Source organism: Saimiri boliviensis, chromosome 8 (assembly GCF_048565385.1).
Source record: "Saimiri boliviensis isolate mSaiBol1 chromosome 8, mSaiBol1.pri, whole genome shotgun sequence".
Lineage (NCBI taxonomy): Eukaryota > Metazoa > Chordata > Mammalia > Primates > Cebidae > Saimiri > Saimiri boliviensis.
In genome coordinates this window covers 28,297,305-28,324,332 of record NC_133456.1, presented here as the reverse complement: position 1 = coordinate 28,324,332, position 27,028 = coordinate 28,297,305, and the positions used below count along the sequence as shown (strand labels likewise).

At 46.2% G+C, this 27,028-nt stretch overlaps 1 protein-coding gene across 7 annotated transcripts in view; it reads right to left on the bottom strand.

Annotated features, from left to right (window-relative positions):
- Positions 1 to 27,028, bottom strand: part of MYLK (myosin light chain kinase) — a 224,195-nt gene that overhangs the window by 37,285 nt on the left and 159,882 nt on the right. For all 7 annotated transcript variants that reach the window (XM_039477689.2, XM_074404231.1, XM_039477688.2 and 4 more), the window contains 6 exons: positions 20,236 to 20,286; positions 19,334 to 19,461; positions 16,909 to 17,062; positions 9,873 to 10,175; positions 711 to 743; positions 519 to 612 (listed from right to left, as the gene is read on the bottom strand). In XM_039477689.2, the coding sequence (XP_039333623.2) occupies positions 519 to 612; positions 711 to 743; positions 9,873 to 10,175; positions 16,909 to 17,062; positions 19,334 to 19,461; positions 20,236 to 20,286 (763 nt within the window). The remainder of the gene's footprint in view (positions 1 to 518; positions 613 to 710; positions 744 to 9,872; positions 10,176 to 16,908; positions 17,063 to 19,333; positions 19,462 to 20,235; positions 20,287 to 27,028) is intronic.

Here is a 27,028-nt window from a genome sequence, read left to right as displayed (position 1 = left end):
CCTCATTTTATTTTGTTTTTTAAAATTATTTTATTTAATATTTTTAAGTTCCAGGGTACATGTGCAGGATGTGTATGCTTGGTATATAGGTAAACATGTGCCATGGTGGTTTGCTGCACCTAACAGCCCATCACCTAGGTATTAAGCTCAGCATGCATTAGCTCTTTTCCCTAAAGTTCTACACCCGCCCCAGCTCCCTCCCCCAACAGGCCCCAGTGAGTGTTGTTCCCTTCCCTGTGTCTGATTTTAGTCCTGTGCTGTGAACAGAGGCACAGAAAAGGAAGGACTTCCCCACAGCTTTTACAGAGCTGCAACAGTGCAGGACTGCCTGGGCAACTCTGCAGAGAGTCCTGGGTGAGTGATGGGTTCGTGGGTCAGGCCTCTGGATTCTGCAGGACTCTCAGTCTGGGGAGAAGGCAGAGCCAGGAAGCAACAGGAAGATGAAGCACTGAATCTAAGTGTGGGACCTGCACCACCCTCACCCTGGGAGCCCAGAGGCAACTTCCCGCTCCACTTACGATCCTAATCTCTCTTCAATGTCATAGAAGTCAGATACTTTTTGTTCGGTATTGACTGTCACCGTCCGGTAATCAACCTCAGGCTCCTTCTCATCTGTGGGGCACAGGTCAGGGTCAGTGTGAGCCTCAGATGCCCCCACTCAGCCCCCTCCACCCCGAGAGCCCGACCTGAGGACAGAGGGCTGCACTCACCATCGTCTGACACTTCCACTTCATCCTTCGGCTCTGGGGGGACACAAGGAAGGACAGGGAGGACATAGGTGATTAGTACTGAAGGCCCACTGAGAGCAAAATGTGCTGGGGGCCTTGCCAGGCCTCAGCCACCCCAGCCAGAAGATTGCCAGGCCCAGAGCTCTGGGCATCCCTTAGGGCTGGTCAGTCCATGCAGCAAACAGGGCCTGGTGCAGACTGGCAGGTGCCAGCCTCCTCTCTCCACTCAGCTCCACCTCTCTACCAGGTCTCCCCTCTGGCCCATCCTCTCTGGCCTCATGGTCCCAGCTGTACCCTTCTCCACATCTCATCCAACCCCTCCTGGCTTTCAGAACCTGCACACAACTGTGACAGTCTCTTTCTGCCCTGGCTCAAAAATCAGCAACTTATAATTGCTTCTAGTGTCAAATCCATGTAGCCGTTCTTTGAACGTCACTGACTGCATCCCAGCAGTGGACCAAGTATCTTGCCAGTTATTGTGGGCATTCAAAACATAGTACACAGAAGGCACACCCTCTCTTGTAGCTTATAATTTGGTTCAAGAGACAAAAACATACATACATGAAGTATCAACTTACAAAGTATACCACCATCACGCACATAACACCATGGTTGAAACTGAATACACAACAGAGGAGGGTGACACCAAATGGGGCAATTGTAAATGAGAGCAATTATTCTTGGAAGAAATAGGCTTCGAGTTGTGTCTTAGAGGAAATGATGGAATACAACGAGGGGGTGAGTGACGTCACACAAATGAAACCAACAAGTATTCGTGAGGCAGGATGGGGAGGAACACAGTCATGCCAGCTGCTCCCATGGCTGTGTCAGGAGTGAACGGGGCCTGGGGAACAGGTGGGGGTCCCAGGAACAGGCAGGTGTCCAGCAGAGCACACCCACTTCAGAGCCCCAGGCCCTCCTTTGCCTTGCTATGAGTTTGTGTGCCGACAGCTGGGCCACCCTGGCTTCCTGACCTTGGCTGAGCGCCTTTGCCTTCCTAGGCCTTCGTTTCCCCATCTGTCAGAGGAAGGTTTGCACCTAATGTCTCTGGCCCTGACTAGCTCTGGATGCCACACTTCATCGTGTGCTGTGTCTTGGACAGTGGCTCCTCGGCCAACGTCTGGCTGCATCCCTGCTGACAGCTGGACAACGAACAGGAGGTTTCCTGAGGAAGTGGAACAAATATGGGAGAGAAAGCATAGAGAGAGGAAAAGGATTTTTAAAGTGTGAGAGTGTGTGTGTGTATGATAGTGTGTGAGTGTGGGTGGGCGTGTGAGTGCGAGTGTGGGCATATGAGTGAGTGTGCATGCACCAGTGTGAGAGTGTAAATGTATGTGAGGTAGCATAAGAGTGTGAGCGTGAGCATGGGTGCACAAGTGTGTGTGAAAATAGTATGAAATTGTGGGAGTGTTTGCATGTATGGGACAGTGTGTGATCTAGTGTGGAAATGTGTAAGAGTGTGGGCTCATGAATGTGAAGGCATGAGGATATGTGGGTGTCAATGTGTGAGATAGTGTGGGACAGTGTGTTTATGAGTGCATGGGTGTGTGAGAGTGTGAGTGTGTGGGATAGTGTAGGAGTGTTAAGTGAGTGTGAAAGTATGTGTGGGATAGTGTGGGAGTGTGTGGGAGCCTGCAAGTGTGTGGGAATATGTGAGTGTGAGTGTGGAATGATATGTATGTAAAACTGTGGCAGTGTGACTGTGTGTGCAATGGTGCGTGTGTGTGGGGGACTATGGTAGTGTGACTGTGTGTGGGATGGCCTGGGGGGACTATGGTAGTGTGTGTGAGTGTGGGATGGTGTGGGGGACTATGGTAGTGTGACTGTGAGTGTGAGAGTGTACTGGATGGTGTGTGTGGGGGGACTATGGTAGTGTGACTGTGTGGGGGGGATAGTGTGTGTGTGTGTGTGTGTGGGACTATGGTAGTGTGACTGTGAGTGTGAGAGTGTATGGGATGGCGTGGGGGGGACTATGGTAGTATGACTGTGTGTGAATTTGTGAGATGGTGTGTGTTTGGGACTATAGTGTGTGAGTGAGTGTGTGTGGGATGGTGTGTGTTGGAACTGTGGTAGTGTGACTGTGAGAGTGTGTGTAAGAGTGAATAAGACTTGGGGGGAAAGTGTGGTTTGCTGAAGGCACTGAAGGGAAGGCTGAAGCAAGGAGGGAAGCCCAAGCATGTGGTCAGGGGTGTGGGGCAGATGCTACCCAGGGCGGGTGAGTGAGCAGCTGAGCCCTGGAGTGCCCTGCAAGCTCTGTGCCAGTGACAGCTGCATGTGGGGTAGGGAGAAGGTGCAGTGGGCACCATGGACAGACAGCCTCTCTACCAGGCTGAGGGCAGAACAGATAGCAAGAAGCTGGACAAATAATGGGAGGAAAGGTGACATGCTTCCAAAAGGGAGATCTGCCTCTGGCTGAAAAAGACCTTTGAAAGAGTTCGTGAGCACGTGACCAGGAGCAGGAGACACTGTGATTTGTTTAGAGTTCTTAACAGGCTGCTGACAAAGCTTAGTTTTTTTTTTGTTTGTTTGTTTTTGTTTTTGTTTTTTTTTTTTAAACTAAAACTAAACGTGAGTGGGATTGTGAAGTATATTTTATCACAGAAAGGAAATTGCCATGGGAAAATAAAACAGGATGAGATAGACAGGGACTTCCAGATAGAATCTAGCTGAAGTATCAGAGGTGGGTTTCACAGTTACTGTCAGGATGTGGGCCTTACTGATCAATATTCCTAAATCCACATGTTGGAGGTTAAGAATGGCATTGTCCAATTCACAGGTGGAAAGGATGACCTGAGAGCAGTGCGACAGAAGCCAGGAACGGAGTCAGCATTCAGGAAAATCTGATCACTCTACCTTTTAGGCTGGTGAACCCTAAAGTATATAGTTAAAACCCAAGACAGAAAGAGCAGTTCCTCAATCTACTGCTCGGGCCATCAGACGCTGTCACAGGGCAGAGTGTGCACCAGCCCCAAACAGGGGTTAGTACTGAGTAGCTGTGCAGAGCACCCTGGGCACCTGCCCCAGAGCTATGGCTGTCACAGTCAGAAAGCCACCATGGAGCTGGAGGCGGCGTGCAAGGCCACTGAAGGGAAGGGCTATATCTTAAGACAATCAGAAAAGGCGAGGCCTCCGTGATTGGGAAAGAAGTCTAAGGTGGACACGATTTTAAAGAAAATCACACAATCACCAAGGGTGAGATGGGGGTTTTGGACTTTGCATCAACTCATGTCTACTGCACCCTGGGGGAACCATTTAGTGTTCTACCTCACGTAGGAGGAAGGCTGGAGGGATATGGAGCTCACACATGAGAGGTACCATTGGAATAATAAGTAGGTTCAACAGACAATTAGGTTAATTCAGTGATGATATTTTAAACAGGCTTTTGAGAAAAGCAGAAACATTGGAGTCAACGAGTGACGGAACACGGTGGATGCTGGTTACTGAACCAGGTCTTTGACACGGAATCATCCTATTTACAGTCATGGGTCCCCTGTCTTGACCCGTGGTGTTGCTGTCTGATACAGTGGTTCACCTGTTGATGCATCCTTTATTTCTTGTTCCTGTGCCACATTTTCCCAGCGTGGCATGGAGACCAGTGTATTCTGAGCAGCAGAGTGAGAAGGAAAAGGAGAGGGCAGCTTTCCTGGCCTGGTGTCAGTCTTGCCAATGGACCAGCAGCAGGGGGCTCTCCCCACATGCCTTGAAGGGGGCATCCAGTCCTAGAGCTGGCCCCTGCCTGTCACTGTGAACCCAGGTAGACAGCTGCAGAGCTAGCCTCTGGCCTCACTTAGGAGCCCACACCCGCCCCTCACCTTCACCTCTCACTCTGGAGGTCTGCAGCAGGTCTGGTCTGCTTCTCCTGCTAATGCTCTGGGGGAAGGACCAAGATCATTCTCAAGGAATTCCGGCCCCTCTTTCTAGTGCACTGTGTTCCTTTATGCTGCAGCAAACTCTGATCAAGACTCCAGGCTAAGCTGGGAGCAGTGGCAAATGTCTGTAGTCCCAGCTATTCGAGAGGCAGAGGCGGGAGGATTGCTTGAGCCCAGGAGTTCAAACCCAACCTATGCAACAGAGTGAAACCCTATCTCTTAAAAAAAGACAGAAAGTATCCAGGCTGCTACATCCCCTTCTGCTCTTCCCTTCTTGTCCTGCCTCTCTTCCATTTGAGGGGCAAAATGACCACAAGGGGAGGAGTGAGAGAGAAGTAGAGGAAAGACCACAGCTCAATTAGCAGAGCTCTTGGTGCATAAAGGGTTGTTGAGAAAGGTGAACTGGTTTCCATCTTTCCACTAGGGAAGGAGCTAAAATTGCAGCAGAAGAGTCTTCTGCTGAACTTAAAAAAAAAAAAAAAAAAAAAAAAATCTATTTAGAATGAGCAATGAGATCCATGAGCTAAGTGGAAGGCTGTTTGGAAGATGGTTCTGAGACATTTCTGCAAACAGATGAGAGTCTTGCTACCCTGGAGTAGTGTTTTGGAGAAGACCAGTTTGAGTGCTCGGGACCCTCACATGGCACAAGTCCAGTCAGTCCCCTGGACAGAGAACTGTCCCTTCCCACAGCCAAGAGCTGTTGCACACCCAGTGAGCACTAGAGGGCACCCTCGTCCCGGAGACAGCCTCTGAGGCCAGGGCATAGATGCAGCCTGGGATGGGAGCAGTACACAGGCTTTATATCTCTAACTGTCCTGGGGGTTGCAAGGACGCCCCAGTTCTGTAAGAAGCCTCAGTCACAGCAGCTGTTTTGCTAACAATTATACAGACTAGAACGATTTAGGGTTAGGAGCAGGGATGGAGTAGATTTGAGTGAGAGCAGGATTCAAGGGGGAGTATAGTTCAAGACCTGGCTGGACTGGGAGGGGGCGGGCTGTGTTAAGGAGCTGGCTCTGTGCACTTGGGTTTGGGAGTGCACTGTCAGTTCAGGGAGCCTAGTCTTAGGAGTGGCTCTGGCATACAGAAGCTGCTGGAGCTCCATGGGGAGCCCACGCTTTGTCTCCTACTGTATCCCCAGTGCCCATGGCAGTGCCCGGAACCCAGGAGGGGCACAGAACATAGGGTGAATGAATGTGGGGTGAGGGCTAGGGTGCAAACAGGGATGCAAATGAGGCACGAGAATGAAGTAGACGAGCGAGAGGCAGGAGTGGCGGTGACTATGGTGTTAGTGGTGAAGGTCAGAGCCAACATTAGCTGGGCTTGGTGGAGAGTGGGTTAATCAGCAGTGCCTTCTTCATATGATCCCACCCCTCCTGCTCCACAGAAATGACCTGCAATAACCTCCCACTCAATGCCACCTCTTCCCCCTGCCCACACAGACACAGGCGTGTACACACACACCACTTCCCTAGGGGCCATTTCCCTCTTCAGCAGAGGGATGGCCCAAAAGCTTTACAACTAATAAGCGTCCGAGCAGAGGACTTTTGCCTGGAATCCCCCCAGCCAGAGACCTCTGCCCTGAGGCCTAACGCTTGCCAACTTTTCTGCCCTCTTTGTCCTCCCCCTTGGTAATCCAGCCAGCCTGGGATGGGGGCAGCTTCCTGTCTGGAAGCCCTGGGTGGACTGGACCCCTCCTCTGGATTTCAAGTGATTTCCACGTTGCCCTTTATCTGAAAGGGGTGGCAGCCGGGGAGGGGAGTCTGATGGCCCAGAGAGGGTTCAGAGGACTGACAGGCAGAAACAAGGGAAGGCCACTTGCCCCAGGCAGGTACCGGCAGACTCTCACCACAGCCCTGGGAGCAGCTGTCCTGGACCCCTGGGGGCCACATCTTGCAGCTCCTGTGGACTCTGGTCCTGCTGCCTGGGGTTAGTCAGGAATTCTCGTTTCTCCTTCTTTACACCAGAGCACAGACCTGGACGATTTCCTTTCCAGCCAGTGAGCATCTTCACACCACAATCTTATTCCTTTTCCTGTTACTTTCCCAAGTAACAACCTAACAACACAGACTAGAATTTGACTGCCCCTCTCACACCCTCACTCTATGCCAGGCATCGCCAAACTACGGCCCGTGGGCCACATGCGGCCCCCTGAGGCCATTTATCCGGCCCCCCGCCGCACTTCAGGAAGAGGCACCTCTTTCATTGGTGGTCAGTGAGAGGAGCACAGTATGTGGCGGCCCTCCAACGGTCTGAGGGACAGTGAACTGGCCCCCTGTGTAAAAAGTTTGGGGACACCTGCTCTATGCAGACCCCACTCTGCTCATTTCAAAGGGACGCTGTGTGCATTTGTGTGGGTGTGTAGGAAGACAGCGATGGCAGTTTTGTGACTCAGCGTCCCCCCACAGACATTTGGAAGTGGCTAGTGGGTGGGATCCCTGCGAAAGCTGTCCCAGAAATGGGCACCATGCCTCTGTGACTTGCATCATTGCTCTCAAGGAGACCTGCTCTATGCATATTGACAGGGTTCAGTGGGTAAAGGCTGCCCCACACATAGCTGCTCGCATACGATTGTGAAGTTGGTATGTTTTCCAATGGTACCCTAACTTTCTTTCTGGAACCCTTGTTTAATTGAAGGTAAAGTTTGAATACCTGTTTTGTACCTAATTTTCATTTTTTTTTTTTTTTTCAAAACTAAAGAGGGTCATCAAATCAGATGACAGTTCCCACACTCCCGATGCCTCTAGCTATCTGGTGATGCCAGCTTGCTCCCTTTCTATCTCCTTTGATACTTGATTCTTCTACCATCTGCCTCACAACTTTACATTCTGCTGTCTCCAAGAGCTCTCTTCCCTTGATGTCCCTCCACCTTCTCCTTACCCTCAAGCTTTTCTTATCCTAAATTCTTTAATTATTTTTTTCTTTTTTAGAGAGGGAGTCTTACTGTGTCACCCAGACTGGAATTCAATGGTACGATCATGGCTCACTGCAATCTCTGCCTCCTGGGTTCAAGTGATCCTCCTGCCTCAACCTCCTGAGTAGCTGGGACCACAGGCATATGCCACCATTCCTGGCTAATTTTTGTGCTTTTAGTAGAGATAGGGTTTCGCCATGTTGCCAAGGCTGGTCTTGAACTCCTGAGCTCAGGCAATCCACCCACCTCAGCCTCCCAAAGTACTGGGATTACAGGTATAAGCCACTGTGCCCGGCCTCTTATCCTAAATTCACAATGTCCTTTTCCTGTTCTTCACATAAAACTCCATGCTTCTGGCCTCTCTTTTTTCCATTTATTCCTTAACCAGGGCAACCATATTTCCACTCAATGGAAACTCTATGGACTTTGATCACAAAGATCATTACCAACAAAAGGACGAAATCTGGAGACACTCTGAGTCCTCATCTCCTTCAACTTTATTTAGCATTGGATGCAGTTCACGAAGCCCTCTTTGTAACTTCCCCCTCCCCTGTTTCTCTGAGACTCCAGCTTCCTCTTGGTTCTCTCCCCTCTCCTGGTACTGTCAGCTCCTTCCTTATGGTATTGGTATTGACTTTCTCTACCACACTCTCTGTAACCTTATCAATGCCCATGATTTCAATTATCAGTTAAATAGTGAAGAATTCTAAGTCTGCAGCACTAGTTTAAACCTTTCTCCTGGGCTCTAGACCCAGCAGTCTGAGGATGCCTTCCCTTGGCTGTCCCTCAGATGCCTCAACTCAGCAGGGCTGAAACCACAGCTCCCTCTCCTCCCAGACTCCCTGTTACATAACCTCCAAGTCACTCAAGTCGGGAACTTGGAAGGCAGCCTGACCTCTTCCCTCACTCTAACCAAAGGAGCACAGGTTTCAGGCCAGACAGCTCTGAGTTCAGGCATCAGCTCGCCAATTACAAGCTCTATGACTTCAGGCAACTAGTGTCTCCCTCTAAATCTCATTTCCCCTATCTGTACAGTGGGGATAATAAGAGTATCTGCTTCATTGGGTTATTGGGATTGGATGAAATGATGCCTGTAAAGTGATTGACAAATCATAACCTGAGAGTAAGTGCTCAATACATGTTAGCCATGGTGAATTATAATGATAAACCACTAGCTGGCTCTTGAATTTGTGCTCTTACCCTAGCCAGGAACTGTAAGTCATCTTAGAATCTTCCAGTTCTCTCCCTCAACTCTCTATGAAAAATGTCATCAAGTATGGTCAATTCTACCTCCTGAGGCTTGAAGTTTGTACCCTTTCCATCCCTCTCCCGAACTGTCATCACAGAGGCCCATCTGGTATGGCTGACTGCAGTCTCATCTCCTCTGACTCACCTGCCACTCCAGTGCTTCTCAAACGTTTGGGTGCATGCAAATCCCCTAAGGAGTCGATCATTTCAGTCAAGGTCCAGAAGGGCCTGTGGAAGTCTGCATTGGCAAGAAGCTCCCAGGATGCCAAGGCTGCTGTTTCACAACTGCACTGTGAATAGCAAAGCCCTGCTCTTTCCCTAGTTCTCTAAAAACCAGATCTAAACTTCTCGATCCTCTGACTGAGAATCTTTGATGAACTTCACAACTGAACCTAAAATGCCCTTTTAGTCTTACTCCTCCTGTTCAATTTCACACAATATATGCCTTGGCCACATGCAAGCATCTCAAAATGCCACACACTGCCATTGCTTTGTACCTTTGTTCATGCTGTTTCCTCTTGTAGAGTGTGCCTTTCTTATCTTCTCTGCCTTTTAGAATCCTACTCCTTTTTCCAAGACTCAGATTTAAGTGTCACCTTCTCTAGGAAGCCTTCCTTGGTCTCAATGGAAAAATTCTCCATGCACTCTGCTATGTCCCTTGGTTCTTTGTTTACCCAGCTATAATAGCATGCATCCTTTCTCATTATAGTTAGCCATACAAACATCTGTTCCCCTAGATTTTAAGCTCCATGACTTATCTTTGTGTCCCAAGAATCTGACACCAAGTAGACATTCAAATATGGATGTAAGAGGAGGAGAGAGGAGGTGGAGGGTGAAAGAGGAACTTGAGGCCTACTGGAGCTCCTATGCTCCTAACACACCATCACCCCCTGGTGACAGCATGCCAAAATTGCTGGTTCAATGTTTTTTTGAAATGTCCTAAGTATTAATACTTCTTTTGAAGAATGGCTCAACATCACTGTCTTGGAAACCAAGACCCCAAAAGACCCTGCCAGTCATCATTAGTGTTTTCTTAGTTCCTCTTCACCCCTCTCGGTACACAAGGTCAGTCATGCACATGTATTTCAAGCTACTGATGACGTGTAGGCAGCCTACCTTCAGGTTTCTCTCCTACTCTTGTGAGTTCAGACTCCTGGCTTGGCTCACTGGTTCCATACACGTTGATTGCACGTACACGGAATTTATACTCATGGTCAGGCAGTAGGTCCTGGACGTTGAAAGAGGTGCTGCGGCATGTGGCTAGTTCCTTCCATGTCTTGTTGGCTGAGTCCCAGATCTCGATGCTATAGGACTGCACAGCACTGCCCCCATCATACGAGGAGCCATACCAGGACAGGGTCAGTGAGGAGCTCCGAATGTCAGAGGCACAAGGTGTGCCAGCTGGCGGGTCTGGCTTATCTGGGAATAAAGAAGCACAACATCATCCACACTTTCCAGAATTGCAGGGAAAGGAAGTTTTTGAATTACCACTGTCATGGGGGAAATGCAGCCTAGAGAACCCACTCTGAAGTCCCTGGTCCTGCATCTCCCTCATCTGCACATTACAGTTACAGCTGTGCACAAACACACCTATACAGAAAGCTCCATGTATAACTATTTGCTCCAAAAAAGCACCTCCCCCTTTTTTGGCTAATTTTCCAGTCTACATGCAAGTCACGATTTCCTGTACTTTGCCCAAGTCATAAACATATTTCTCAGAGTAAACAGATCTAGGAAGCTGCCGAGGAGGCGTGGACTATTTTTCATCAAAAACATGTTTTGAGAGAGAGTTCAGCATGAGTGTGTGTGTGTGTGTGTGAGTGTGTGAGTGTATGTGTGTGTGTGAGTGTGCGTGTGTGTGTGTGTGTGTGAGTCTGTCTGTGTCTGTCCTTCAGGCCCTTGGCCAATGACCTGTGACCTAACTAGGGGTCTGCTTCCACTTTCTCTGGGTCTTGAGAAATGCCTGCCCCACTACAAGCACAGTGTTCGTGCTCTGAAATCAGACAGGTTCAGGTTTGAACACAGATCTGTCTCCACCCAGTAGCTGTTAATTTCCCCTATCTGTACAATGGGGATAATAACAGTATCTGTGCCTCAGTTTCCTCATATGTAAAATGTGAATAACAATAGCACTTACATCACAGGTGGTTGTGAGAAATTCTTAGAATCTGAGTGGCTGGCTTGACTAGTCATGACTTTCAAGATTATTGTAGGAGTTTATTTCTAACTTTAATATACTTAAAAATTACTCCTACCCTACCTCTTTTATTCTCAGCGGACTGTTGAGATATAAATAATTTCAAAAGCAAACCACAATACCATCCCTGACTAATGGACAGAAAATGAGCTGAGGACACAAATAAGAAGTGGCCCTTTTGGCTGGCTGCCTTCCCATTCAGATGACCTGGCCTCAGAACTAGTAGTCCTGCCAGCTTCAAGTCAAATCATCGTAGCCAATACTTTAATGAGGCTCTTGAGTTTTGCTGATTTTATTAGTTGCTTATCTGAGCAAAACTCTCCTATTTTTCAGATTTAGTTTTTGCAGACGGTTGGTTAGTTACAGATATCTGTGTTCATTAACCCTTCATTTCCCCCAGTGCTGTTTGAGTTCATAAAGCCTCACAAAGTCGCAACTGAAACCATGCTTTTAAGCTAGGTCAACCCCAGCAAATTTGAAAGCAGTTTGTTTGCCTGACCTTCTCATTTAGAGAATGATGCTAATATGCACCTAACGCTTAGGGTTTTTGCAAGCATCAAGTAAGCAAACATAGATAAAATACTTGACTGCTACTCTCCCACCCCCAGCAAGGCAGGAAGACCGAAGGGAATTCCTGCAAATGACCCTGTGTATATGGAGAAGAAAAATCTGCATGTGTATGAGTATATATATTCATATTCATATTCATTCTTGTCCCCTCTCTCAGCCCTGCTGATCCACATTCCAGCCCAGAATGCACTGCCCAGAAACTGTCTATCCCCAGTAACCAAAGCCCTGGGAATGATTCTGGATTGTGACAGCGCCACTGTCCAGTGCTGGCAGTCATGCCAGAGGCTTCCTGCGATGGGACCACTTTTGCTGGCTGTTTAATATGTTCTCTTAGAAAAACTGTTTGTTCTGAGAGATATATTGGCCTTTTTTGAAACATTTCTGGTTTTGGCAAAGATGTTTATTACTCTAAATTCTCTTAGAGACAAGTGGTTCAAGTTCTCTCAAGACCGAGCTAAGGAAGTAAAAAAGCCTAAAGAGGGACAGAAGACAGACCCACTACTCCCCCCAGAGAAAGCTGCCTGGAAACCATGTAGTTGGCCACATTTGAAGTCGTGTGAGCTTATAAATGAATGCACTCTGCCGACTCATCTTCTTTCTGCTTTGGTCAAGAAAAGAAAACTAAGAAATGGATGTTGCAGAAGAGGTGCCATTTGAACCCCACCCTGTTATAGATGCCTCTTGGCTGCAAATGAGAACCTATATATGACGTATATGATATGTAAGACTTGTCGCACAAGAGAAGATGCAAAATTTGGGGAGAGGGACTTTAATTCCAAGTGGAATTCCAACACTTTTAAGGAATTTGCTACCAAATTAAGGAGTTCAGAAAAGACCCAAGTCAGAAGTCCTAGGAGACTGGAGGCCTCCAACACCTCCACCTGCCTTTAGAGCCATGGGCTGTACCTGATACTTTCTGTTCTTTCTAAGCTACAGAGCCCCATGCAGCAACTGAACTAGCGAGGGATGAAAACCCTCATAAAAGAACAGATGTCCTTGGAACAGGGCGCTCCTGTGAGCCGCTCCTCCACGGCGACATGCTCAGAGTGGGAGGGAGACCCTGGGCATCTCTGGGCAAAGAAGACTCCACAGTTCCTCTGAATTCTCCCAGGGCTCCCTGGAGGCTTGACTAACAGAATAGGAAACTCAGTTGAGTCTAACAGAAGGGTCTCCAATGGCGCCAGCTCCAGGATTTTCTCCTCAGCAAATGTTCTAATTCCCAGGAAAACGAAGGATCCCACAGCTTCCCACTAGATAACTGCCCTCGAGGTCTCTTTGTGCTTGCTTCTTGGAAGATGATCAGTGGCTGTGCCTAGTCCCACCTGGATGTCCGTGCCCTGGGACCTCAGCAACTGCTGGAAGGGCCCCCAAAGGTCATCTACCTGGATAATCCTAGCCCTTGGGAAATGAATCCTCAGCAGCTAAGGCATTTTGCTCACCAAGAAAACCCAGTAGTCAACGGCAAAGCCAAAAGGAGATTCCAAGAAGCCACTGGACCCTCGCTCCAGGGCTCAGGACTTGCCAGGCTATCAGGCAGAATGAGCTCAAGAAGGCATCTTGCTTAAGCCTGAGCTGAGCATTCAGATGGGAAATCATGCAAGCTCTAAACTCAGTATTTGGGGATTATTGGGTATTTGGGGTTCTCCCTACTTTGTTTCGCTCCTTTAAAGATATGAAAAGTTAGACCTGCTTTTCTCATGTTGGGTGAGTGATCTTAAGGAATCCATCTGGGTGTGCTGCTCACTGCCCTCTCCCTCATTCTTCACAGGCCAAGACCAGGGGTGCATGTGTCCGGAGAGGCTCTGAGCATCGCAAATTCCTGGGCTGCCTTTTCAAATATAGTAAGTCTCCAAAATAGCCAAATATCACTCACTTAAGCTAACAGAGGGAAAAGCTAGTTTTTATTATCATTTGAAAAATAGGAGTCAGAGATTATCTGAAAAGAAAGGAGTCCTTTAAAGAATATACAATAATAGAAGTTTGCTGCTAACAAGTAGTTGTATTAAACTGGCCTTACCTGGTTGGTCTGTAAATGCATACTTCTAGAGTGCACGAAAACTGTCTGGAGCAGGCTAAGTGATTCCGTTTTATCTCATGTATGTTTTACATCTGCTTAAAAAAACCCTGATCAGAGAATACAGAGATGTCTCTGGAGATGCACAGGTAAATCTGAGCCTCATCCATTTGAACTAATATGCTAAGTGCACGGGCTCTGAATGAATGTGGCTTTGCTGTATCCATCAATGTGAGTCCTGTTTTATTGAGCAATTCTATTCTTAGCTCTTTGAGGGGGAGGCAGACAGAAAGCCTTGGTTCTCCTCCATTCCATTCCCCTCCCAGGACGGCATTTAACATGTTGCTCCTGCCAGCTGGCGGACAGCCACACCAATGGCCCTGTCAGCGCTGGCCGCAGAGAATAAGAAACTAAACCATAAAAGGCCAGAACTGCAGCCCACTTAGTGGTGATCGGGGGAGGGGAGTGCGTGGCACTGTGCAGGAGCTGGGCATAGTGGGGGCTGGGGGAGGGATGGCTGAGTACAGAAAAGCAGTTCAAAGAAGCTGACCCCAAAGTTGCTTAAGGAGGAACAGATGAGAGAGAACATCAAAGAAAAGTAGAAACTGATGCTTGCTGATAGGATGGGAGAACAGGGCCAAATCAGGGCTTCAGAACAGATCTAAATGTACCAGCAAACTGGATTGCTAATACCAAGCCCCCACAGGTTCCTGACTCCTTGGGAGGAAGTTACTCAAATAAGCACCTGGAGTCACCAAAAAGAGACAGAGTGAGAAAAGGGTTGTTCTCCTTTAGAGATGAAATAAAAACCCATTCCCTGACTCCTTTGTACACCAGTCTTCCCCAATCTGAAACTTCTAATTGAAAGAAACAAACGAATGAGGGCCAGAGGAAGACAAGGGGAAAAGAGGAGATGTGGGACAGGATGACAGACCCTGAGAAATGGCCAAAATGGAGCACGGGGTGAAGAAACAAGGCCAGGGAGAGGAACAGAGCAAGTGAGAAGGCAAAGGGAAATATGGACAATTGAGGGTGGGGAGTGGATGCTGGAGCTCAGTCCTCTGTGAATTCCCTCTCTCAGGTCTCCTGTGTCTGGGGACAATCTTCCAGGGAGCTTTGCAGTGCTTCCTGTCTAGGGCATCGAGCCAGGGCCTAGAACCCATGGTCTGTTCTGGTAGCTGGCAGGGGCACAGCTCACTGACCACCTCCTTTGTCTTCCCAGCTCTGTTTTACTTTGTCCTTTGTCCTCATGTCTTCCCTATTCACCTGGTTGGACAAGGGCTTCTTCTTCCCCAAATGCTCAGGGGCTGGAGAGAAGTGCTACAGGGCTTTCTAAGGCTCAGCATGAGAAAAATGGAAGGACAGACATCAACAACTCCCTGGCATGTGGACAGCTCCCCAGAAGGCTTGCATGTCCCCCTCAAGATGAATTTTGCAGACAGAGTGTCCCTTTACCTTTTGGAACATTCTGTACCTACTTCACACTCCTGTGAGTGGCACTGGAGGACAAGTGCTTGAAAGTTTAGAGCTAGTTCTCACTTAGGCCCTGATGCATGATGTTACTTTGCTCATATTAGTCCTCAGTTTCCTCTACATAAGGCTGGAAACATCAGTCCTGTCCATCCTAGTCCTAAGGTGAGGATACAAGATGAAGATAGGGAAGAAAAACTGCTTGAGAACTAAGTCAGAGAATCATAGAATGTCAGAGAACAAAGTCAAGGAATCGTAGACTACTAGAGAATTAGAGTTGAGGAAACACAGAATGTCAGAGAATAGAGCAGAGGAATCAGAATGTCAGAGAATATAGTCAATGAATCAGAATGTCAGAGAACTAAGTTGGGAATCATAGAATGTCAGAGCTATAGGAGACCTTAAGAGTTACTGTCTCCAACTTCTAACTTCATGCCTAGATACCTCCATAAGAAAGATGCCAGGGGAAGGCTTCTAACCACCGTAGCCACATGAACCCTATTACCAACAGATCCTTTTGTTCTGTGTGCCCACGTGTGTGTGTACCAGGAGCACACAGGAAAGGCTAGTATGCAGGAAGTCAAGGTCGGGACCAGCACACACAGCTGAGAGTTTTGTGCACTGCAGAAAAGGGGCCTAGTGAGGGCATCTGGCTAATCCGTGCTCCCCAAGGCCAGGTCATGGGCTCTGGGGTAAGGCTGGAAATGCTGTACCCTTTTCACTGTACCCAGCAAGGCCCCTTTTTCTAGTTTTCACAAATGTACCTTATGAACTTGAAAGCCAAGAACAAACAGAAAACCTGCTTGGGTCGGGTGCACATATCAATAAACACCAGGTCAAAGGCTTCCACATGCATAACATACGAAGGCCCACAGATGCATGAGACATAGAGTCTAGTCTCTATCTGTCTGCTCCTCTGCCTACTCGTTCTGCTGTCCTGAGCACCTGCCACACCGGGAACAACTGGAGCAGAATATGACAACAGTGGGAAACTGGTTAGAAAGCTCTTTTGATGCCTCAGGAGAGCGCTGACCAGGGCGTGAAGACAGTGGTTAGGAAGGAGAGAAAAAGTGAACTTGAGAATCAGTCTGGAGACAGACCCAACTCAATCCTGGGATGATGGAGGTGATAAGGAAAAGTGAGCGGAGTCAGGATTGGGAGGTCATGGTGACCTCAGAAAGGCAGTCCCGGCAGACTAATGGGGTGTCGGGGGGAGGCCACAGGAAGCTGGAGGGTGCGGGGGGTGGAGAAGTAGGAATACAGTAGAGACTCACACCTGTCAGAGAGAGAAGGTAGGGTGGCTGGAGTGAGAGAGAACACTGCAGGAGTTATACATGCCTGTGCATCTGGCTAAGATGGTGACACTTATGGGCTGCTGGGAGGAGCCAGGAGAGGGGAACAGGTTGGAGAGAGAAGTGGGTGTGGTGGAGCCCCCCAGGGTCTGGGGTCCAGAGCACAGAAGAAGGAAGGAACCTTCGGCAGGACCAAGGTGGGCCATCCCCAGAGCCTGGAGGGTGGAGTCAGGATGGGGACAGACGCAGACACCCGTGGTGTGGGGGCCAAGAAGTTGACCACATTTATGCCTCATGTCTCATATTTCTCAAAGAAGCTAGATGTCAAGGCCTGAGGGCAGGGAACTCCAGGAACAGCTATCACAGAGAGGTGCTGATAGAGACAGGGAAAAGGATTTCTGCCCAGGCTTGGCCCCTCCACTGAGCCTGGAGGCCAACAGGGTCTAGCAGGGAGTCTATGGGTTGCTGTGATCTTCATTCTGCGGTACCTTGAAAATCAGGCACAGGAGTGGCAAGAGAGACCAGATGATAAGGTCCTGAGGCCCATGCTTCTTGCCTGTGGGCTCACTGCCTTCCCCTTGCCCCATGCCACCTGGCTAGCAGACTCACCCACGACAGTGAGGTTGACCTGGGCCTGCCTGCTGCCCAGCTTGTTCTCCACCAGCAGTGTGTAGCAGCCGCAGTGCTCCTGGCGCGCGGCCAGGATGGTGAGCTTGCTGCCATTTTCGCTGTTCTCCACCTTCATGTGCTCGCTCTCCTGGATCTAGGGGTGGAAGACATAGCAGAGGCTGGAGCATTAGGCCATTGGGTCAGGAAAGGAAGGGGGCTCCTCCCCTTTCCCTACTCCCCAAAGACGCAGCCAGACAAGCTGTGGGGACTCAGTCTGGTCTGGATTCTGCACTTCCCCCTGAGGACCCTTCTCTCCTTCATCCAGAACCCAGCTTTCCTGAGGGTGCCAGGTCTGGAGTGGGCAAGGAGGGTGTGGAGCAGGGGCAGGATGGATGAACTAGCTGAGCACTCACTGTTCTCAGGAGTATCCTGGTCTCCCCCTACCTCTCTGGAATGGGATGATAGGAGAACACATCTCAGCAAAGTCATTCACAAGGCCCACTCCTCTGGGTTCTAACCTCTTCTGTGCTGTCCAATGCCATGGCTGCTAGTCACATGTGGCTATTTAAATTTTAATTAGTTAAGTGGAAACAACCCAGATGTCCATCAACTGATGAACAAATAAACAAAATGCGTTCTATCCTGACAATGGAATATTTATTATTGACTCATTGAAAGGAATGAAGTACTGATTCATGCTACAACATAAATGAGCCCTGAAAAGAGTATGCTAAGTGAAAAAAAAAAAAACTACACAGAGAAGATGACATACTACATGATTCCATTTATATGAAATGTCCAGAAGAGGCAAATCCATAAATACTGTTAGTGGTTGTTAGGGCCTGGGGGAAGGGGAGGAATGTCTGCTAATGGGTCTGGGGTTTCTTTTGGGGATGATGAAAGTATTTCCAGAATTAGATAATGGTGATGCCTGCACAACCTTGTGAATCTACTGAAAACTACTGAATTGTACACTTTAAAAAGGTAAATTTTATGGTATATGAATTATATCTTAACAAAGCTGCTATAACACTTTTTAATTAATTACAATTAAATATTCAGTTCCTCAGTTGCAGTAGCCACATTTCAAGTGCTCAACAGCCACATATATACGGCTGGTGGCTGCCATATTGGATAGCACAAAGCTAACACATCATTGCAGAAAGTTCTAAAGGACAGAGCTGGGACTTGGCTAAACGTCTCTGAAAAGTGACGAGATTCCATCTTATTTCAGACAACAGTAATCCAAACATAGCTCAGGACAAATATGCCCTGGGATGCTAAAGGTGAGCTTCTCGTTTCCGTCTTTTGAGATCAACCCTACTTTCCTCCCTGTTAGTACTACATGCTCATCTCTGAGCTGCTGCTCATCTCTGGGCTTAAGAGAATTGACTGGTTTTATAACAGAGCAACAGAGGGCTCAGAATACATTTTTTTTTTTTTTCAAATGGAGTCTCACTGTGTAGCCCAGGCTGAAGTGCAGTGGTGGAATCTCTGCTCACTGCAACCTCCACCTTCTGGGTCCCTTCAAGCAATTCTCCTACCTCAGTCTCCCAAGCAGCTGGGATTACAGGCATGATCCACCATGCCCAGCTAATATTTGTATTTTTTAGTAGAGATGGGGTTTCACCATGTTGCCCAGTCTGGTCTTGAACTCCTGATCTCATGATCTGCTCACCTTGTCCTCCCAAAGTGCTGGGATTACAGGCATCAGCCACTACGCCCGGCTCAGAATAAATCTTCACAACTTCCCGCTCCTGGGCCAGCCCACCGCTACAGGGTCTCTGCTGACCATGCATATGGGCACACACTATCACTGTGGGATTGGTGGAGCTGCTAGGCTCCCCAAGTCCTTTCAAAGCTGGTTGTCTGGAAATTCAAACATTTTTCTGTAGGAATCATTACGATAAATTGTAGCTAGATTTCTGGTTCAGTAAGACACAGTTCTATTTATCATACAATTCTTCTATCCAAATAATCACATTTGCTTTTATTCCTTCAGCATGTGGCAAGTTTAAGCAGTTATCACAGACAGGAATCAATGGGCTGGCACAGAATCACAGCAAGCCCATGGAATCTAAGAGGTCATCTTGGGTCACTGGCTTGACTTTCCTGACTCTCAGTAGGATTCTAGACTGTGTTATCAAATCAGATGGGAGCCATGGATGGTTTCTACTTTTTCCCTCACATTTTTCTCTATTACACAAATTGCCTACAAAGGCAGGGATTATTGGTAGGTTCAGAAGCAAAGGTTAGCAAGAACTCAGGTTTGGTGAGTGAGTGACAGGTAGTGGAGTGGCCTCTCTCATTTCTAAAGCTATGAAGAGTGAGGCCAGTCCAGCTCGGCATTTCTCATCTCTTCTGGCCCAAAGGCTGTGCGAGTTGTTCTCAGCACCGCCAATGCCCACCCCATCCTGTCACTGACCTGCTTTCGGAACTTCATCCAGGTACAGGTGATGGGCTGGGTGCCGGCCACTTTTCCAAACAGCTCCACTGACTCTCCTGCACGGACCTTCTGGTCCTCAGGAAACTGGATGATTTGAGGGGGCATTGCTGAGGGAGGACAGGGAGAAAATGAGTGAGGCAGAAGGATCTCAGGCAATCTTATTTCATTTGATGCTGCTGTCCACGGTGGTCTGCTGGCTCTTCTCTTGGCTTCTGGAAACTTCAGGGTTAAGACTGAGGGCAGTGATCCCTGCTGCAGGACATCCAAGTTCATGCACCTGCTAGCTTTGTTCACCTTTTCATTCTGGTTCCCTCAGAAGTGACCCACACGATTTATTGGTTGTACTGTAATTTGTGTCTTACCCTATTTTTTTGAATTGAGCTCCTAACTCACTTATCTTAGAATTAAGCAGCACCTTGCCTTCTAACCTCTAGTCAAACTCTGGCTGGTAGGCTTGATCCAAGTCCTCAAGTGTCGTCCAGTGGAAAACAGACAAGGGCTCCATATAACAAGGATACACAGAGCTGGGCACAAAAATAGCCCTGAGGGGGTCATGTACACAAGGGCAGAGAGGAGGATGGATGGCAGGACAAAATTCACAGCAGGGGTAAGCAGGAGAGCGGCTAGTCCTGTGTGATGCTGTCAACATGGGAAGCAGAAGGAAAGGCAAAGCCATGGAAGAGGACAAGGGGCCAGGCTGTGCAGAGGCTCGTGGTGAGCAAACTCAGCCTGAAAAATGCAGAGCTGGAACTGAGGGTGGGGATGGGGTGCAGTGGGGTGTCTCCTGGGACCACATAACCAGATGTCAATCTAGCAGGGTAAAGGCAAAACCCCCACGGCAGATGACTTCTTTGCCCCCAGATAGTGCCATGGCCAATTACCTGCCTTTGGAGGTGTCTTGGGGGCAGGTTTCTTTTTCACAGTTGCATCACCTGAAACAAAGAAGTCCACAAGTTATTTCCTGTATTTTGTTTTTTCACAAAGCTCCTGATCCTAGGAAGATGTAATCTTGTCCACTGGCCCCTCATCCAGGGAGGGCTCTTATTTGAACATGTCTTTTCAGGCTGTGCACAGTGGCTCACACCTGTAATCTCAGCACTTTGGGAGGCCAAGGTGGGTGGATCACTTGAGATCAGGAGTTTGAGACCAGCCTGGCCAGAGTGGTGAAGCCCCATCTCTACTAAAAATACAAAAACATTAGCTGGGCTGATGGTGGGCGCCTGTCATCCCAGCTACCCAGTCAGGTGAGGCAGAAGAATTGCTTGAACCTGGGAGGTGGAGGCTGCACTGAGCAGATATCATGTCACTGCACTCCAGCCTGGGTGACAGAGTGAGACTGTCTCAAGAGAGAAAAAAAGAAAAAGGAAAGTAAATGAATATGTCTTTTGAGAGATCAGCTTGCCCTTTCACACAGACAACCTCGTAGACAAAAAAGAGCAGCAATTCTCAGGGACCTATGAAAGGGTCCCTGAAGCCTCCAATGAGATTAAAAACTCAAAAATTCTTCTGCTCCCACAGCCCTATTTGAAGATAATGTCGCTTGCACCCATTAACCACTGTCTCACCCTAACTTTCAGGAAACTCAGAAAGGAAATTATGTCATGTCAGATAAACCAACTAAAATTAGCCTTTGGTGTGGATCCAAGGGTCGCGAGCTTCCTTTGGGTCACAGACTGTGGACTGGTGGCTTTCATTTTTGTAAATGTTTGTTGGATGGATGAATGGATGAGTGAATGAATGATCTCCTCCCTTCTTACCCCTACTTCCTCCAAATAACTCAAATAAGAAAAATGACTCAACCAGAAAAGTTATGCAGTGCAAACCTATTCACTTGGCTAAATCACAATATGGTGCATGTGCAAAAGCATCCTGAACTATTTTCATGGCTTGTTTTCGTATTTCTTTCAAGTCTTTGCTCAAAAGCCATCTAACCCATTTGTCCAAATGAAATGAAAACCTACAGGCACACAAATACCTGTATGTGAATATTTGCAGTGGCCTTATTCAAATTGCCAAAAACCAGAAGGTATCCAAATGGATGAACTGTGGTGCATTGATGATACCAATAAAAAGGAATTAACTACTGATACACAGAACACAGATGAATCTCAATGATTTATCTTTCTCTTCTGCTCAGAGGTGCCAAACTCAAAAGGTCACATACTGTATGATTCCATTTATATGACATTCTAGAAAAGGCAGAACTATAGGAATGGAGAACAGATTAATGAATGGTTGCCAGAGGTGGGGTAGGGGAGGGGTGGCCTGAAAAGGGGCACAGAGAAATGTTTTGTGGTGACAGAACCAGATTTTGACCATGCTGGCAGTCACATGATTATATTAATTTATCAAGAGTCACAGAATTGTGCACTAAAGAGGGTGAAGTTCACTCCAGGGAAATTATGCCTTACCATAAAAAGGGAGGAAAAGCCACTTCACCAATTAGATCTTCCCTAACCACCCCATACAAACAACAGACCTGCTCCCAGCACCCCTCATCCTTCTCATCTTGCTTTATGGTCCCCATACCCCATGGTACTTGTCAACATACGAAAAACTATATCTTCACATATGTATTTACTATCTGCCCTTCTCCTCCCCCTAAAGTGTAAGCTTTTTGAGAGCAGGGACTTTTTTGGTTCACTGCTGTATACCAATGTGGCTGACACACAGTAGGCACTCAATAATGATTTGCTGAATGAATGAGTGGGCTAATATTAACAATTATTCATCCAGATAGATCCACCTCTGCAGATTAAGGGGAAGCAGTGTTACCGGCCTGAATATGGGTTGCTCTGTGACTGCAGGCAAGTTAGGCAAGTTAGTAACTTATAGATTACCAGTTGTGCATTTCCATGACGGGAGGCCTGCTGCTACCCACTGAATGCCCCAGGAAGATTGCGTGAGGCAGTAATTCTTGTCAGGACCACACTGAGATCACAGAGCTGCTGGCTGCCAGCTGTGTGGTTAAGCTCATTAAAAAAACTTATAAATAAAGGCCCACCTTCCTGGGACAGAGCACCTGGGAAAAAAAGGCAGTTATGAGTTCTGCTGCAGCAGACTTAAACATACCTGCCCAGAAGCTCTGAACAGAACACTGGAGCTCATAGCTCAGCACTCGAGCTCCTATAAGGGATAGACTGTCTCCTCAAGCAGCTCCCCAATCTCCATATAACCAAAGAGACACCTCATAAAGGAGAGCTCAGGCTGACAACTGGTAGGTATCCTTCTGGGACAAAGATAACAGATGAAGAAACTGGCAGCAACCCTTACTGTTCTACAGCCACTGCAGGTGATCCCCAGGCAAGCAGGGTCTGGAGTGGACCTCAAGCAGTCTTACAGCAGGAGGGCCTGACTATTAGAAGGAAAACTAAGAAACAGAAAGAAATAACTTAATCAGCAACAAAAAGGTCGACTCAGAGACCCCATCTGAAAGTCACCAACCACAAAGACCACAGGTAGATAAATCCACAAAAATGGGAAGAAACCAGTACAAAAAGGATGAAAATACCCAAAACCAGAATGCCTCTCCTCCTCCAAGGGATCACAACTCCTCACCAGCAAGGGAACAATGCTGGATGAAGAATGAGTCTGATGAATTGACAGAAACGGGCTTCAGAAGGTGGGTAATAACAAACTTCTCTGAGCTAAAAAATCATGTTCTAAACCAATGCAAAGAAACTAAGAACCCTGAAAAAAAGGTTTGATGAAATGCTAATGAGAATAAACAGCTGAGAGAGAAATATAAATGAATTGATGAAGCTGAAAAACACAACATGAGAACTTCACGAAGCATACACAAGTTTCAATAGCTAAATTGACCAAGCAGAAGAAAGAATATCAGAGATTGAAGATCAACTCAATGAAATAAAATGAGAAGGCAAGATTAGAGAAAAAAGAGTAAAAAGAAATGAACAGAGCCTCCAAGAAATATGGGATTATGTTAAAAGACCTATTCTATGTTCGATAGGTGTATCTGAATGTGATGGAGAGAACGAATCCAAGCTGGAAAACACTCTTCAGGATATTATCCAGGAGAACTTCCCCAACCTAGCAAGGCAGGCCAACATTCAAGTCCAGGAAATACAGAGAACACCACAAAGATATTCCTCAAGAAGAGCAACCCCAAGATACATAATTGTCAGACTCACCAGGGTTGAAATGAAGGAAAAAAATGCTAAGAGCAGCCAGAGAGAAAGGTCGGGATACCCACAAAGGGAAGCCCATCAGACTCACAGCAGATCTCTCAACAGAAACCCTGCAAGCCAGAAAAGAGTAGGGGCCAATATTCAACATCCTTAAAGAAAAGAACTTTCAATCTAGAATTTCATATCCAGCCAAACTAAACTTCATAAGTGAAGGAGAAATAAAATCCTTTATGAACAAGCAATTGCTCAGAGATTTCATCACTATCAGGCTTGCTTTACGAAAGCTCCTGAAAGAAGCACTAAACATAGAAAGGAACAACTAGTACCAGCCACTCCAAAAATGTACCAAATGGTAAAGAGTATTGACACAATGAAGATACGGCATCAACTAATGGGCAAAACAACCAGCTAGTATCAAAATGGCAGGATCAAATTCACACATAACAATATTAACCTTAAATGTAAATGGGCTAAATGCCCAAATCAAAAGACACAGACTGGCAAATTGGATAAAAAGTCAAAACCTAAGTGGTGTGCTGTATCCTGGAAACCCATCTCACATGCAACATAGGATCAAAATAAAGGGATGGAGAAAGATCTACTAAGCAAATAGAGAGAGAAAAAAAAAAAAAAAAAAAAAAAAAAAAAAAAAAAAAGCAGGAGTTGCAATCCTAGTCTCTGATAAAAAGGACTTTAAACCAACAAAGATCAAAAGAGACAAAGGAGGGCATTACATAATCGTTAAAGGATCAATGCAACAAGAAGAGCTAACGATCCTAAATATATTTGCACCCAATACAGGAGCACCCAGATATATAAAGCAAGTTCTTAATGACATACAAAGAGACTTAGACTCCCACACAATAACAGTGAGAGACTCACTCCACTGTCAATACTAGACAGATCAATGAGACAGAAAATTAACAAGCATATCCAGGACTTGAACTCAGACCTGGACCAAGCAAACCTAATAGACATTTACAGAACTCTCTACCCCAAATCTACAGAATATATATTCTTCTCATCACCACATTAAACCCACTCTAAAACTGACCACATAATTGGAAGTAAATTCCTCAGCAAATGCAAAAGAACAGAAATGGTAACAAACAGTCTCTCAGACCACAGGGCAATCAAATTAGAACTCAGAATTGATAAACTAACTCAGAACTGCACAACTTCATAGAAACTGAACAACTGATTCTGGAATGTTGACTGGATAAACAATGAAATGAAGGCAGAAATAAAGATGTTCTTCGAAACCAATGAGAATGAAGACAACGTACCAGAATCTCTGGGACACATTTAAAGCAGTGTCTAGAGGAAAATTCAGAGCAATAAATGCCCACATGAGAAGCAAGGAAAGATCTAAAATCAACACCCTATCATCAAAATTGAAAGAGCTAGAGGAGCAAGATTAAAAAAACCTCAAAAACTAGCAGAAGACAAGAAATAACTAAGATCAGAGCAGAACTGAAGGAGATAAAAAAAAAAAAAAAAAAAAAAAAAAAAAAAAAAAAAAAAAAAAAACTTCAAAAAATCAGTAAATCCGGGAGCTGGTTTTTTTGAAAAGATCAACAAAATAGACCACTAGCCAGAATAATAAAGAAGAAAGGAGAGAATAATCAAATAGATGCAATAAAAAACAATAAAGGGGATATCATCACAGATTCCACAGAAATACAAACCACCATCAGAGATTACTACAAAGAACTCTATGAACATAAACAAGTAACCCTGGAAGAAATGGATAAATTCCTGGACACTTACATCCTCCCAAGCCTAAACCAGGAAGAAGTTGAAACCCTGAATAGACCAATAACAAGGGCTGAAGTAGAGGCAGCAATTAATAGTTTACCAACCAAAAAAAGCCCAGGTCCAGAGGGGTTCACAGCCGAATTCTACCAGACATACAAAGAGGAGTTGGTACCACTCCTTCTGAAACTATTCCAAACAATCCAAAAAGAGGGAATCCTACCCAAATCATTTCATGAGACCAACATCATTCTGATACCAAAACCCAGCAGAGACTCAACAAGAAAACTTCAGGTCAATACCCATGATGAACATAGATGCAAAAATCTTCAATAAAATACTGTCAAACCGATTGCAACAGCACATCAAAAGCTTATCTGTCACAATCAAATAGGCTTCATCCCAGGGATACAAGGCTGGTTCAACATATGCTAGCCTATAAACATAATTCACCACATAAACAGAACCAAAGACAAAACCACATGATTATCTCAATTGATGCAGAGAAGGCCTTTGACAAAATTCAACAGACCTTTATGCTAAAAACTCTCAATAAACTAGGTATCAATGGAATCTATCTCAAAATAATAAAGGCTATTTACAACAAACCCATAGCCAACATCATACTGAATGGGCAAAAACTGGAAGCATTCCCTTTGAAATCTGGCACTAGACAAGGATGCCTTCTCTCATGACTCCTATTCAATATAGTATTGGAAGTTCTGGCCAGAGCAATCAGACAAGAAAAAGAAATAAAGGGTATTCAATTAGGAAAGGAGGAAGTCAAATTGTCTCTATTTGCAAATTATATGATTGTATATTTTGAAGACCCTATTGTCTCAGCCCCAAATCTTCTTAAACTGCTAAGCAACTTCAGGAGTCTCAGGATACAAAATCAATGTGCAAAAATCAGGAATCAGAAACATTCCTATACACCAATAACAGATTTAAAGAGAGCCAAATCAAGAATGAACTGCCATTCACAATTGCTACAAAGAGAATAAAATATCTAGGAATACAACTAACAAAGGATGTAAAGGACCTTTTCAAGGAGAACTACAAGCCACTGCTCAACAAAATAAGAGAGGACACAAACAGATGGAGAAACATTCCATGTTCATGGTTAGGAAGAAGCAATACCATGAAAATGGCCATACTGCCCAAAGTAATTTATAGATTCAATGCTATCCCCATAAAGCTACATGACCTTCTTCACCAAACTGGAAAACACCTTAAACTTCATATGGAACCAAAAGAAAGCCCGAATAGCCAAGTCAATTCTATTTTTTTTTAATTTGCAAATACCACTGTGATATTTCTCTTTTTATAGATATGCAAGCAAGATTATACTTAGTAGGACAAACACCAAAAGTGTCAAAGGACTTTCAGAGACTGAAGTACAACATGGTAAATTATTTGTAGAAAATGGAAGAAAGACTTTTAAAACTCCATTCACTGCTAACTCTTTGACTGGATCCCAGACCTAAAGTGCACCTGTGTGGCTGAGGACACAGGGCCTCCCTCACATGGGCACTCATGAGGGGCTCTGCCTTTCTCCTGTGTCTCCAAATTCTGCACTGAGACTCAACATTTTTAAAAAGGAAAAGCAAAAACAAAACAAAACAAAACAAACAAACAACAACAACAACAACAAAAAAAAACAAAGCTGGAAGTATCACACTACCTGACTTCAAACTATATGACAAGGCTACAGTAATCAAAACAGCATGGTACTGGTACCAAAACAGAAATATAGACCAATGGAACAGAA